Below are 14,396 nucleotides of genomic sequence, written 5' to 3'. Positions count from 1 at the left end.
TACTTACCACCGCACAAAATAAGAATCACAATACAAAACAACAATCATAACAATAACAATCAATACCAACTAACTTGTCAAAGGATAGGAACGGATGGAAACGAACCCACTATACAAAGTTTATGGCGAATATTCTAGATGCAACCCATACAACCAGGCCCCGGCCAAGAGGATATGATCCGTGAATCAAGATGTGTCGCAAATTTAGCTGTCATTGCCAAACTATCAAATTACTCGGTGAGCTCAAGGCAGATCTATGGAACAAGGTGCGCCCATTCGCTAATCATATTTAACTCGAAACAATCGTCGAATTCGGGAAAATTTAAAGAAGAAAGTTTTGCAATCTTAAAATTTGAATGGAGATTCTTAAGTTATTCGATTACTTAAAACACGACGCTCTCTTAACCATTTGGCTATATATTTCACAACACACAACATTTACAAAATATAAAATCATCATCAGACACTATTCCAGTTCAATATTACGTAATACTGTATTGCATAGAATACATATTCGCAATAGAACAGTAAATTTTCATTCATTATTTTTTATTTTAGAAGTGTGTTAATGTCGCCCTGTAAATTCATGGCTGTAGAGTGGTTTTCACATTTTTACCCACCTGGCAGTATGTTAAGCACCTTGATTTAAACCAGTTTGAGAGCAAGACGGGTCTATGGTACTAGGTGAGGCCGTTTCGTCACTAACTTGGTTAGGGGAGCGGTATATGAAAACAGCACGGAAGAAAGTAGAAGAGGAATTATTTGCTTGTAGCGTGAAAGAGACAGACTGATCACGAGCGAGCTTCGGCAATAGCGTATTGTGTTTTGTTTACAAACAAAACACAGTAGACTTCCAAGATGGCTGAAGAGTGGTTTTAGCAAGTTGGCCCACCTTAGTATATACTTCTAGGCGCCTTGCTTGAGAGTTTGGTAATTCTCGCAAGTGACAGTGGTCGCAAATTGCATTTGTGACCCGGACATGTTTGACGCTGTCAAATGCAGTGTATTAGTATATGGATGCCCGAGGGCCGCATACAACAATTGCGCTGTTCAAATAACTATGGGAGTAGTGGTATAAATAGGGCACGAAATGTTTAGAAAAGTGTTAGAGGCGAATTAACTGAAAAGTTTAAATTCTCTTTAAAAAAAATGGAATGGAATTAGAAAAGTCAGTTGCAAATAAATAATCGATCAGTATAGATCAACCTTGAAAATATTCGATCTCATTTTTCTTCTTCTCCGGGTAGCCAGTCTACTCTCTAATCATCATTCTGGAACTCGGCTCAGAAACTATCTGGGCGGGGATAGGCCATGAAAAGCAAAATTCAGTCGATTTGATCGAGCTACAATACCATTTAGGATTTCTTCTACACTTGACGTGAAAAATTTGTTAAGCTTCTCTATTGTTGTTTTGACACATTTCTTATAACCGTCAAACTCAATGTCGATGTCTTTGCTGCCGCCGGGATTATGAAATGCTTTGATTTTTTTCCATAGCTTCTTCGGATCATGCTGAATTGCGTTTATTTCATTTTGAATGAATTTATTCTTGGAATTACATAAATATTTCTCCATATTCGGTACGTATTCCAATTTCCAATAGTTTTTGTGCGTTTAGCTATTATTAGGCAACAGTTTCATCGTCTTTTGATGTTTGTCAACGTAGAGTTATACCAGGCTTTGTTACCGATACTTATGATTTCTGAAGCCCCAGTCTGACTACCTGCAATTATCTTGATTAATTCATTGAAAAGCAAAGTATTTCATCAAGATTCTTTGCAACATCACGAAAAGAGATTCGTTCTGCAATCGGAGTTATTTTGTTCTGTAGGACAGATCGCATCTTTCGTTTCGAATAATTATACCAACATTTCCATGATTTTTCCCTTTCCGGAAAAATCAGCATCAAAAAATTGTAGAACATACCAATTGTTTCATGATCCGATATTTCACAAAAGAATTCCACCTGAAAATCCATTATGATTTCCACATCACACTGACAGAACACGAAGCTTAATGTCGTCAACGTAAATTGAATAAATAAACATTGAGGATAGGGTTGGGCGATCTCACTCTAGAATGTTAGTTAAACTTACTTAAAATCGTGCAAGAATATGTACTATTCAAACACACATATTCAAAGTTGTGCAGACGTTTGAAAATAGTCATTATTCTCGAATCTTCAAGTATAGACGCTGCGTTCAAAATGTTATTGATTGCGATACAGTCGCCATCGAAGTGATTTTTATTTTCGTTGTTATAGTACCACAATTCACAGTACTAATATCATATAGTTGTAAAAATGCATAAAAAGAACAAAAACCAGTTGCAAGCGAAAGTTTAATCAAGCATAAAACAATATTACAAAACAAAGCCGACCTTCACCCAGAGAAAGTTGTACTCTGTGTCGGGTGGGATTGAAACGAAAATTTGTACCAAGCAACCAGACGATACCGCTTTGTCTCATATTCCGAACAGTCTCAAATTCCGTACACTTCATTTTCGAATGTAAATTTACTAAACATTTATGTTATAAATAATTGAATAATGAAAACAGAATCTACAATGAATAGATGAAAAAAATAATATTTCATGCAGAAATCTTCATTAAAAATAGTATTGAAGTAGTGTTCGGAATATGAATCAAGTTTCCACGCATGATTCAAATTCCGAACACCTCATTTTCAAATGTAAATTTACTGGACTTTAATGTTATAAATCATTGAATAAACAAACCCCTCGCACCTTCCTCTTTACCCCGTCCATAACGTTCTGTACAACGTCAAGTTGTAGTTTTTTTTTAACAGAAATCCATTTTCTCTTGAAGTCCGCCTCCGATTTGACAACTTTTGGGTTCTTCCGGAGGGCCTGCTTCATAATCGCCCAATATTTCTCTATTGGGCGAAGCTCCGGCGCGTTGGGCGGGTTCATTTCCTTTGGCACGAAGGTGACCCCGTTGGCTTCGTACCACTCCAACACGTCCTTTGAATAGTGGCACGAAGCGAGATCCGGCCAGAAGATGGTCGGGCCCTCGTGCTGCTTCAATAGTGGTAGTAAGCGCTTCTGTAGGCACTCCTTAAGGTAAACCTTCCCGTTTACCGTGCCGGTCATCACGAAGGGGGCGCTCCGCTTTCCGCAAGAGCAGATCGCTTGCCACACCATGTATTTTTTGGAAAACTTGGATAGTTTCTGCTTGCGAATCTCCTCCGGAACGCTGAATTTGTCCTCTGCGGAGAAGAACAACAGGCCCGGCAGCTGACGAAAGTCCGCTTTGACGTAGGTTTCGTCGTCCATTACCAGGCAATGCGGCTTCGTCAGCATTTCGGTGTACAGCTTCCGGGCTCGCGTCTTCCCCACCATGTTTTGCCTTTCGTCGCGGTTAGGAGCCTTCTGAACCTTGTATGTACGCAGGCCCTCCCGCTGCTTGCTCCGCTGGACGAATGAACTTGACAAATTCAGCTTATTGGCGACATCCCGGACCGAACTTCTCGGATCACGTCTAAAATGCTTAACTACGCGCTTGTGATCTTTTTCACTGACGGAGCATCCATTTTTGCCGTTCTTCACCTTCCGGTCGATGGTTAGGTTCTCGAAGTATCGTTTTAGTACTCTGCTGACCGTGGATTGGACGATTCCCAGCATCTTACCGATGTCCCGATGTGACAACTCCGGATTCTCGAAATGAGTGCGCAGGATTAATTCACGACGCTCTTTTTCCTTCGACGACATTTTTCCAAATTTACGAAAAATTGACAGTGAAACATGGCCAACGTGATCTATACACTCTTATCTGATTATAAGCGAAAGCTGAAGATATAATTCCTTAAAAATTAAATTTCTACAGCGTTTTTTCCGTGATGCAATTTGATGTGACACACCCTTTATTAAGCATTTGCAAAAAAGTGACAATCAAAACCAATGATAAAATGTTAGCGTTGGAAAATTCTGTAAAAAACAGACATCATTATTTATTAAATTTTTGTAGTTTCTTCAACTATTTTGTTTGCTGTTTTCGTGTTAAGTGCTAGAAATGGTAAAAATCTGCAATAAATGGATGAAAAAATTATATTTTATGCAGAATTCTTCATTAAAATTAGTATTGAAGAAGTGTTCGGAATATGATACAAGTTTCTACGCATGTTTCAAATTCCGAACATTTTATTTTCAAATGTAAATTTACTGGACTTTAATGTTATAAATCATTGAATAAACAAACCCCTGACTTTCTTTGGGTTATAGCCTTCATTTTCTTCATCTCTCACAGGTATCGATACAGCCTACGATTTATCATAAATATTGAGCATTTGCAAAAAAGTGACAATCAAAACCAATGATAAAATGTTAGCGTTGGAAAATTCTGTAAAAAACAGACATCATTATTTATTAAATTTTTGTAGTTTCTTCAACTACTTTGTTTGCTGTTTTCGTGTTAAGTGCTAGAAATGGTAAAAATCTACAATAAATGGATGAAAAAATGATATTTTATGCAGAATTCTTCATTAAAATTAGTATTGAAGAAGTGTTCGGGATATGATACAAGTTTCTACGCATGTTTCAAATTCCGAACACTTTATTTTCAAATGTAAATTTACTGAACTTTTTGTTATTTCTTTATTTCTTTTCTTTAAACCATCTGACTCACACTTGGTCTTAATGATTTTCTTAAAACTAAACGACACTACTAAATCAAAATACAATGGTCCAACAAAATAAAACAATACAAAGATTTCATCTACGAGTGAGTCGTCTGTAAAAGGTGTCCGAAGAGATATTAAAGTCAAATAAGTCGAACACATCATTGAAACGGACTGACATAGAACGAACAGGATTGTGCAACGCATAGTTCACACTGCGTCCCTCAAGATACAAAAAGTTTCTGGTACGAAGAATACGTTCAGGCGCATACATATTAATTTGCTCCAACAGTGCAGGGCAGTCGATTTCTCCGGTCAAAAGTTTGGCGACAAACATAGCCTGAGCGTTGAAACGTCTCCTTTCCAGCGTCTCCAGTCCCAAGAGTTGGCAACGAGCCTCGTACGGTGGCAAGTTTAGTGGATCCCGCCACGGAAGATTCCGGAGAGCATGTCGCACAAATTTCCGCTGAATAGACTCAATCCTACAAATCCAGTTAGTTTGAAACGGGCACCAGACAACTGCACTAAACTCCAGTGTAGATCGAACTAGCGAGCAGTATAGAGATCGAAGACAGTGTGGATCACGAAATTCACTTGTAATTTTATGAACGAATCCCAACTGCCGGTTGGCTTTAGCAATAATTTCGTTGAAGTGCAGTCGGAAACTGAGCGCATTATCAAGGGTCACTCCAAGGTCACGGATGTGGCTCACTCGCGACAGAACTTGACCAGAAATGGAGTAGTTAAACACTATTGGCTTGAGCTTCCGGTGAAACGAAATAGTGCTGCATTTCGAGATACTGAGCGACATCATATTCCTCAAGCACCATTCTTCAAAGCGGTTGACCAGATCCTGAAGCCTATGGCAATCTAGTGCGTTCCTGATTGCCATATAAATTTTCACATCATCAGCATAGAATAAGCGGCACCCAGTTGGAAGTATCAAGGATACTTCGTTGATGTATAGTGAGAACAACAATGGACCTAGGTTGCTTCCTTGAGGCACTCCCGAAGGATTAGAGAATGTCGCAGATTGTGCAGGTCCGATTTTGACACACATCTGTCTATCTTTCAGATACGAGTTCAACCATGTCGTTAGTCTTGATGAAATCCCGAGTTTGTTCAGCCTTGCTAGAAGGATTTTGTGATCGACGCGATCGAAAGCAGCCTTGAGGTCCGTATACACTGCGTCCACCTGTGTACCTTGCTCCATATTGCGCAGACAAATGGAAACAAAGTCGACCAAATTGGTTGCGACAGACCTTTTTGGGAAAAAACCGTGCTGATCCATTGACAGATAGTTCTTGCAACAGGAAAACACAGCATCATTGACAATGATTTCGAAAACTTTTGAACAGGCGCAAAGTGATGTGATTCCTCGGTAGTTTTCTATGTTACGTTTGTCTCCTTTCTTGTGTACTGGAAACATCACTGACTGCTTCCATAGCGAAGGAAACATACTCTGCTGTAGAGAGGTGTCGAATAGAACCGATAAAGGGTAGGCAAGACTTGGCGCACATTTTTTGAGTACACAAGAAGGGATACCGTCCGGACCGGGAGTCAAAGAATACTTCAATTTGCGGATCGCAGCCTCCACAACATCGCTGGTGACTCGGAAGATGTCAAGATTCAATACGTTGGTTTGAGTGTCTCTAACGGCGGCAGCAACTTGCATTTCGGAGGACGAACGGTAATTGAATGCTCGCTTGAAGTGAGTAGCGAAAAGATTGCATTTCTCGAGTGCAGTGTTAACCGAGTGGTTCACCAGAAACATGTTCACGGGCAAGCCTTTTTCCATTCTCTTGGAGTTGACAAAGGACCAGAAAAGTTTCGGGTTTCTACGGAGATTTTTCTGCATACGCCTCGTATACTGTTTATACAGGAAGCGATTGTACAAACGGTATTCGTTGCTCGTTCGGTTCAGCTCTTGCTTAGCAAACGGACAGCGCAACCTACAGAAACGCCGGAGAGCAGAGGATCGCAATCTTTTGAGTTCTCCCAGTCGTCTATTGCCCCAGATTGGTCTCCGTGCAGTCCTCCGCACAGGAACGCAATCAACGATGATACGGGTCATGACATCAGAAAACCTGGCAACGGCAGCATCCACATCCTCGATGGTCTCCAGAAATTCCCAGTCGACTTGAGCTATAGCTTGATGTAATGCTGCGAAATCAGCTTTCTGGAAATTGAAGGAAGTCAGATCTGGTACATCTTCAAATCCAGTTGGCGTCGGTAGATTGACGTCAACTTCTAGTGCTGGATGATCGGTGTCGAGCGGAGTAACTGGATCGGCAGCCTCGGTGATCAAGCACCTCGATAAAGCAGCATCATTCGCCAGCACTAGATCGAGCAAGCGGCCATTCCTGTTCGGCACTGGATTGATCTGCGTTAGACCATGGAAACAGAATCCATCGAGTAAGGCCGAGGAAGCAGTCGAAAAACGTGATCGTGAGCAGTCAACAGAAGGTGGAGCATTCGACGGGATATTCCACACTAAACCAGACTGATTGTAGTCGCCGAACGCAAATGCAACATCCTGTGCTTCGAGCTGAGAAATGATGGCTCCGATGGAATCAATATGCTTCTCAATACATCTGAGATCACCTCTCTTATCGGGTGGTAAATAAATAACACCGATACTAACGACCAAACCTTCTATCCGGATTTTGACCCAAAGCTGTTCGAGAGTATCACACACTGGAGTAGGATCGATGAAACCGCCTAACATGGATGAGACGGCTATCAAAACACCACCGCCGCGTGATTTGGAGCTGTTACGTGAATTACGATCGTTACGATAAACGGTGAACGTGTTTCCAAACAGTTGCGGAGAGAAAATACGGTCGTCTAGCCAGGTCTCCGTAAGAATGATAATGTCATAATATGATTCTGATACAGCTGCGAAGAAGTCGTCGATTTTGGTGCGCAGCCCCCGAACGTTCTGATAGTAAATCAGTAGCCGGTTAGAGTCACGTGTTACATGTCGGGGGACGTTGCGTTGCTGATGCCCTTCGATGACGTGAAGTCTTACTGCGCGGTCGTGATTATTCTCCGGTGGCAGCGTGTCGTAACTGGGATTATGGGATATTTCAGGGAGTGAATAGTTGCTAATACGATGGTACTTGCCTGGAGAGGCACGGTGGAAGACCCCTTCTCCGATCCCATACACAGGACCGGGACGACTGCTGGTTACTGGTTGAAAGGACTCGACTGTGATGGGCGGATTAGGAGCTCCCATGGTGCTTGTGGCAGAATTGCGTCCCAGTATCTGGCTGCATCCCAGTTTTCGGTACGTAGGGGTAAGTTCGGGTTGTTGTGGACATTGACTGCTGCAACTAGGAGAAGTATCACGGTACGGAGATCTTGAGGAAACTGGATACTTGCCTGCCATTTCTTTTTGGAAGACCCCTTCTCCGATCCCAAACACAGGACCGGGACGGCTGCAGGTCACTGGATGGAGAGGCTCGACTGTGATGGGCAGATTAGGGGCTTCCACTGTGCGTGCGGCAAGTTTGCATCCCGGTATCTGACCTGAAGATGCGGTGCACAGTATTCCTGAAGAATGAAGCGATGGAGGTAGCGGTGATATGCCGGGTATTAAGCGTCCATCTGTACAACTGGATCTCCTTCTGATGGTTGTGGTTCCACTGGTAGAATTCGATTGATCCTGGTAATTCTGAGCTGGTTTTTTGAACGATCCTCGAATTCTCGAAATATGACATTTTCCGGCCATGAGTCTCGTGACAACGCAGAGCATCTTAATTTTGAACTGATCCCAATCTTGAAAGACACGAAGTTCATTGCGCTGAGCTCCTTGCCCTTAGGAACCAGTTTTATAACTTTAGGCTCAGTGCAAGAGCCCAAATCCAAACATTCACGAACCAGAGATGCTATTTCAGCTTCAGTCGTTTGGGGGTCGAAAGCTGAGAGATAGATCCAGAGAATATCGTCTTCAAGCGGCACTGTTTTGATTTTACCGCTCATTGGCTTGGTTCCACAGGTCCTGGTTGGCATCGTAGGGCTGGAAATAGGACTGCCGGTGTCACCGCGCCTGCGTTTAGGGGTGTTTGATTCCATAGCAGACCGTTTCGCGTTTACCCACGCTGTCGACTTGTTAGGAGCCAGTGTTTTCGCATCGACTTTTGCGGCCAAACCCTCTACAACTTGGCTAAGCTTGGCAATATCGTCCTTCAGCGAGACAATTTCCTTCGGTTCAGAACAACCGCTTGTTCCATTGTCGATCATGTTTCTGAAGCTGCTGTTTTTGAATAGTTCGGCGCAACAATTGCACATCCAAAACACATTGTTTGCATAAAGCCCCAGCTGATCCAAAAGCGGGATGTCGACTTTGGCACAAATCATGTGGAATGGTTTACCGCAGTATCCTTGACAAAAAATCCGGTCAGAGTTAGAAACAACTTTCTGGCACTGTGCACAAGCCATTGTGATGTGTAATGTTCTCTTGTCTGTGGTTTGACCAATATACAGTGGATGCAAGCTTGAGTGCAAGTTGTTTCTGCTACTAGTTAACAGATGGCGCTGTTGCCACAAAAGTGAACGATGGGACGTGTGCGATAGTTGATCGAGAGGAACAAAACAAAACAGCAAAGCACAACACTATTATCACAACAAAAGTCACTAAGCTTTATCACAAGAATTTCACTAAATTAATGTTCTCAGAGGCAATAGCTTTCACATTGAACACCGTACGTTAAATTAGATGCGGTACAACACACGTAAAACACGTAAAAATCATGCAACAAATAACTCAACGTAAACAATGATTGAGATTTGCGTTCTGCAGATATAAATAATTGAAAAATCAAAACCCTGACATTCTTTGGGTTATGGGCTTCATTTCAAAACCAGTTACAGGTATCGATACAGCCTATAATTTATAATATTAAGCATTTGCAAATAAAAAGTGACTGTCAGAACCAGTGATAAAATGTTTGCGTTAGTAAATTCCGTATAAAACAAGCATCGCGATTTTTTTCAGTTTTTGTGGATGTTTTATCTATTTTGTCTGCTGTTTTTATGTTAAGTGCCAGAAAAGGTAAGAATCTACTATACATAGATAAACAAATGAAATTAATGTAGAAATCTTCATTAAAATTAGCATTTATGGAGTTTCGGAATTTGAATCAACTATCGACGCATGATTCAAATTCCGAACAGAATATGTTTGATCACACTATTTTCAGGGAAATACAGCAAAAGTTCACAAATTAGGGTACAAGTACAATCCAGTTCTGGAGCAACAATATAAGAAGACCATTTGTTAACAAATGTTTGTAAGCTCTTCTCCATCAAAACGTAGGTCGCAGACGCAAACCAAGGAGAGTAAAATTGGTTTGCTTAGTCAGGTTTTGTGTGGAATGACGTATGAAGTCGTCAGCGGTTCCCAAAGACTTCGGACCTGAACGTTGCCTTATGGAGGACGCTCTTGAACTGTCACCTGGCATTTGTATAGAGCCCCTTTAATGGACCTTAACTTCCAAAGATAAGCGGAACATATAATTTGTGACATATTTTTAGTGTTTCAAAGCTTAAGTGTACATTTTTTTCCAAAATTTCAAACGATCTATTGGACCGACTCAGATGATCGACATATTAAATTAAAGCCAATTAGCCGGTCTATTTTGAAAAAATATTAAAATATTAGACTTGCAGGAAAACTAGATTTCCCATATTCCTATCTTCTGTCCAATAAGCTACCGCAACCAAAACATCTCAACTTCGAAAAATCATAACTCAAAAACGAAAAAAAATCACATCTCTGTTTTTTAAATATGTTTTATAAAAAAACGTTGGCTCTCAAGAAAAAATGTTAAAAATATAGCGCCCTTGGCCCCAAAACCATAGAACCTATAAAAAGCAAATAGAATCAATAATTACAAAAACAAAATACAATTTTTTCTGAGTATAATATTTTTTCCAAAAAAGACTAGAATTGGCTTTGATTTGACATATCGATCAAATAAATCGGTCCAGTAATTCAAAAGTAATGATTTTTTTTCAAAATTTAAGTTAGCAACCCTGCGTGCAACTGAAGAGGTTCTGAAAATTAGCGATTTTTATTTTTTCCTCTACCCAAGAGGGGTTACTTTAAAGGGCAACCATTACAGCTCGGACAATGAGATGAGTGCAGCTATCGCGTCCTGGGTTCGAGAAAAGTCGGAAGAGTTTTTCAGTGACAGTATGAAAAAACTTGTAGCATGTTGGGAGAAATGTGTAATGCTTAATGGTGACTATGTTTAAAAGTAAATACATGATTTCGAAGGTTAAGATTTGTGCTTCAATTTGTTTGTTTTGTAATATGATCACGCTTAAACCCAACTCATCAATATTCAAGACCTCTAAGGCAATAAACCACCCCCGAGGGCGCTGGGCGATATAAACATAAAATGTGATACGATACCCAAGCCAGCAATCTGGCCCAAGGGTTCGTTTACTATTTATGATTGTATAACTCGACGCGCACCAACGGCAGCGGCGAGTTTGTCTTCCTTCCGCCCCGCTGCGAGTTTAGCTAGCAGCAGAAATTTAACCAAACATGTGGCGCGCATCCGGCACACATGTTTCAGCACTTTCTTTTCCTATTTACTTTGACCCACAAAGAAGTGCTTTCTCTCTCTCTCCGAAGAACGCGTCTGACCAAGGCCATCACAGCCCACTCTAACTGCTGGTGCGATGCTCCGCCCAGCATAATTTGTAAATATTCTGTGTAGAGTTTAAGCCTATTTTTGTAAACTAGTATTTAAGCCCCGAGAGTCTTTTCTTTACACACAGATGCCAGTTGACAGTATACAGTAGAGAGGCGACGCTTGTACGAATAGCGTTTGTGTTTATTAATTTACCAAATCCGAAAGTCGACGCCACTGAATGGCGTAAGATCCTTCTTCTCGTTTACATGGCGACCAGTGACACCGAGTCACTTCGGAACTAGTGAAAAAGTGCAAATGGCCCGCGTGATGGCAAAGTGGCAAATGGCCAGTTATCGCTATCGTTACAGAAACCAATAGCCGCGCTCCACGATCAGTTAACCAAGTTCTACGATCAGTGAACCGATTCCGTGATCGCGTGTTGAAGTCAGCCTAAAATGCGGACCTTGGACCCGACTGGTTATTACTGAAAAATTCTCTACAAAAAAAAAAAAAGAAGTTAAACGAACTTTTGAACCGTCCCGGGTGCAGTGTGAGTGCGGGTAATTTGAATAAAGAAAAATTCGGTGAAAATCGCCAAGAAGGCGAAGAAATTGAACCCCACGAAAAACCGTTAGTGTAAAGTGGTTGTAACCACGTTGAAGTGAAGGACGAATGACCAGTGTACGAGCATAAAACATAAGTGGAACCACAATCGTACAGCGGACAGTGAAGTAGTGGAACAGAATAAATAGCAGTTACAAGCCAAGCAGTATTTCAAAAAAAAAAAATGAACATCGATTTGGATCCAACTGGACACCCCTGAGATCTGACGGACGCAGAGGCACCCACGCCCCCCCCACCCCCGAGAAGAGGACACTTGCGGAGAAAACGTGGCGTAAGTCAGACTCGAGTTAGTCTAATCCTTTTATATACGGATATCATGTAATAAATTTATAGTCGAGGCACAAAATATTTTTTATCGTAATACCCACGCGGCAGTAGGAATAGGTAGTAGGAATTAGAAAAAAAAAAAAGCAATTACAATACCCACAAAATTGGTTTTACATATGTACCGTTGAAAATGGGGTTATTTAATACCAAACCCGTTAGTAACACGGGCGACGCTCAAATCCAAATTTTAAATCACCTAGAGAACCACAGTGTAATGCACGAAGCTCAAGGAGCGATTATCTGCGTCACACTTGCCCTCATATCCATACTACTAATTTCGAAAATATACAAAGCATATAAGGCATGCATGAATGCACATGCTATGCAAGCGGCAAAAGCTCACGCAGCCGTAGTCGACACCGTCTAAAAGAATTCGAAAATTTTAAAACATGCGTTCGAACGCAGCCTCAGCATAATAAATTCTTTACCGATAACCATTTTTCCTTGTCTCCTTGAATGGACGAAGTAACAAAGCTCATCCAATTGAATATACAAAAACTAAAACATATACACCTGACTATACAACAGGAACTGGTCAGAAAACTAAGGAAAAGTACCTTAGCCAAACGCCTCACGGAAGCGGAAGCGCTTGTGAAACAGATTAAAAAATTGTCGTCTACGTTACTAGACACAACCCACGGCTCAGAAATCATAAAAATAACCGAAAAGGCGGACCAACTTTTGAACGCAATTAAGGCGTCAATCGAAAAGGGTAGACCAAGAACACTCAAGGAAATTGCGCTAGCCGTCCTATTTTGCCTCAGGTTACAAAGAAAACCGAAAATGGCTAGCATACTCGAAATAATCAAGACTACATCGTCTATAGTTCCGCAATTCGACGGAAACATAGACAAACTGAAAGCCTTCGCTGACGCTTTAAACTTGGTGAAAACATTTGAAACACCGGAAAACAAAGCAACCATAATTAACGTCATACTAACCAAACTAGAGGGACGGGCGAGAAATGCATTCACTGAAACACCGACATCGGTGAGCGAGATAAGCAAAATTTTAAAAGCTAAAATAACGACCAGCCCACCGGAACAAGTTCTAGCTAAAATGGCTAACTTGAAACAAAACGGTGGAATCGAACAATTTTGCCTGGATTTAGAAAAATTGGTGTTCAGTTTGGAAACAGCGTACACCGCTAAAGAAATTCCGCCCCAAGTTGCCAAATCTATGGCAAACAAAGAAGGCGTCAAACATTTAGCCGGAGGGTTAAAAAACGAAAAAACCTCGCTCATCATAAGAGCAGGGAATTTCAATTCATACTCCGACGCGATGACTAAAGCGTTGGAGGAAAACTTAAATAATGCGAGCGCATCAGTATTTGCATACTCGCAAACCAACAGAAACGCCAACCGTTTCAACAACAACGTTGACACACATTATAATAATTACAGGCGCAGGCCAAACGACTTCCATAACCGCGGTAGAAACCAAAACAATTTCAACCGCAACAATTTCAACCAAAATAATTTCCAAAACCAACCGCGTAATAACTATAACCGTTTTGGCCAGCAAAACCAAGTTCGAGACCAATTCTCAAACATAAACCCACAGCGAAATAACAACAACAACAATAGGCGGAATACAAATTTTAACCGCCCTCAGCAATACATCCGCCTAACGGGAAACGAGTCACAACCGACGGATGCCCTCCAGTCCGAACCGGCATTGACATTGGAGGAAAACAAACATTACGGAGACCAACATTAAATATTTTTAAATGCGACGTGAATTGTTCAATGTTCGTTACACTATACTTACAAATGTCAAGCAAACCATGTATATTAATAATCGATACAGGCGCTGACATCTCAATAGTAAAAGAAGAAAAAATTAACGGAAAACAATTAATACACCCCGGAAATAGATGCATTATTAATGGAGTTACGGAGGGAAAGACCGAATCCATAGCGAGCACAAATACAAATATCATTTTTGACGATATCCAAATTCCACACCAATTTCAAATCGTCAACAACAAGTTTCCTATAATTGCAGATGGCATTTTAGGCAGAGATTTCCTCACCAAATATGAATGTAACCTATGCCTCAAAACATGGCTAATGACCTTCAACTATGAAAACACCAAAATTGAAATTCCGATTCAAGATAGCTGGGAAAACAATTACATTATTCCCCCTAGATGCCAAATTAT

General features: G+C 41.0%; 2 protein-coding genes across 2 annotated transcripts; one reads left to right on the top strand and one right to left on the bottom strand.

Moving 5' to 3' along the window:
- Positions 1 to 8,103: 8,103 nt before the first annotated feature.
- LOC129762734 (uncharacterized) lies at positions 8,104 to 9,408 on the bottom strand. The gene is made up of 2 exons (XM_055761250.1): positions 8,612 to 9,408; positions 8,104 to 8,557 (listed from the first exon to the last, which is right to left on the bottom strand). Exons 1-2 carry the CDS (start codon positions 9,075 to 9,077, stop codon positions 8,232 to 8,234), a joined length of 792 nt encoding a protein of 263 aa, XP_055617225.1. The 5' UTR covers positions 9,078 to 9,408; the 3' UTR covers positions 8,104 to 8,231.
- Positions 9,409 to 13,015: 3,607 nt separating this feature from the next.
- Positions 13,016 to 13,951, top strand: LOC129761450 (probable cyclin-dependent serine/threonine-protein kinase DDB_G0292550). Its single transcript, XM_055759171.1, has one exon. The coding sequence runs from the start codon at positions 13,016 to 13,018 to the stop codon at positions 13,949 to 13,951; it is 936 nt and encodes a 311-aa protein (XP_055615146.1).
- Positions 13,952 to 14,396: the final 445 nt, after the last annotated feature.

Source organism: Toxorhynchites rutilus, chromosome 1 (assembly GCF_029784135.1).
Source record: "Toxorhynchites rutilus septentrionalis strain SRP chromosome 1, ASM2978413v1, whole genome shotgun sequence".
Lineage (NCBI taxonomy): Eukaryota > Metazoa > Arthropoda > Insecta > Diptera > Culicidae > Toxorhynchites > Toxorhynchites rutilus.
This window is presented reverse-complemented; position numbering and strand designations above follow the sequence as displayed.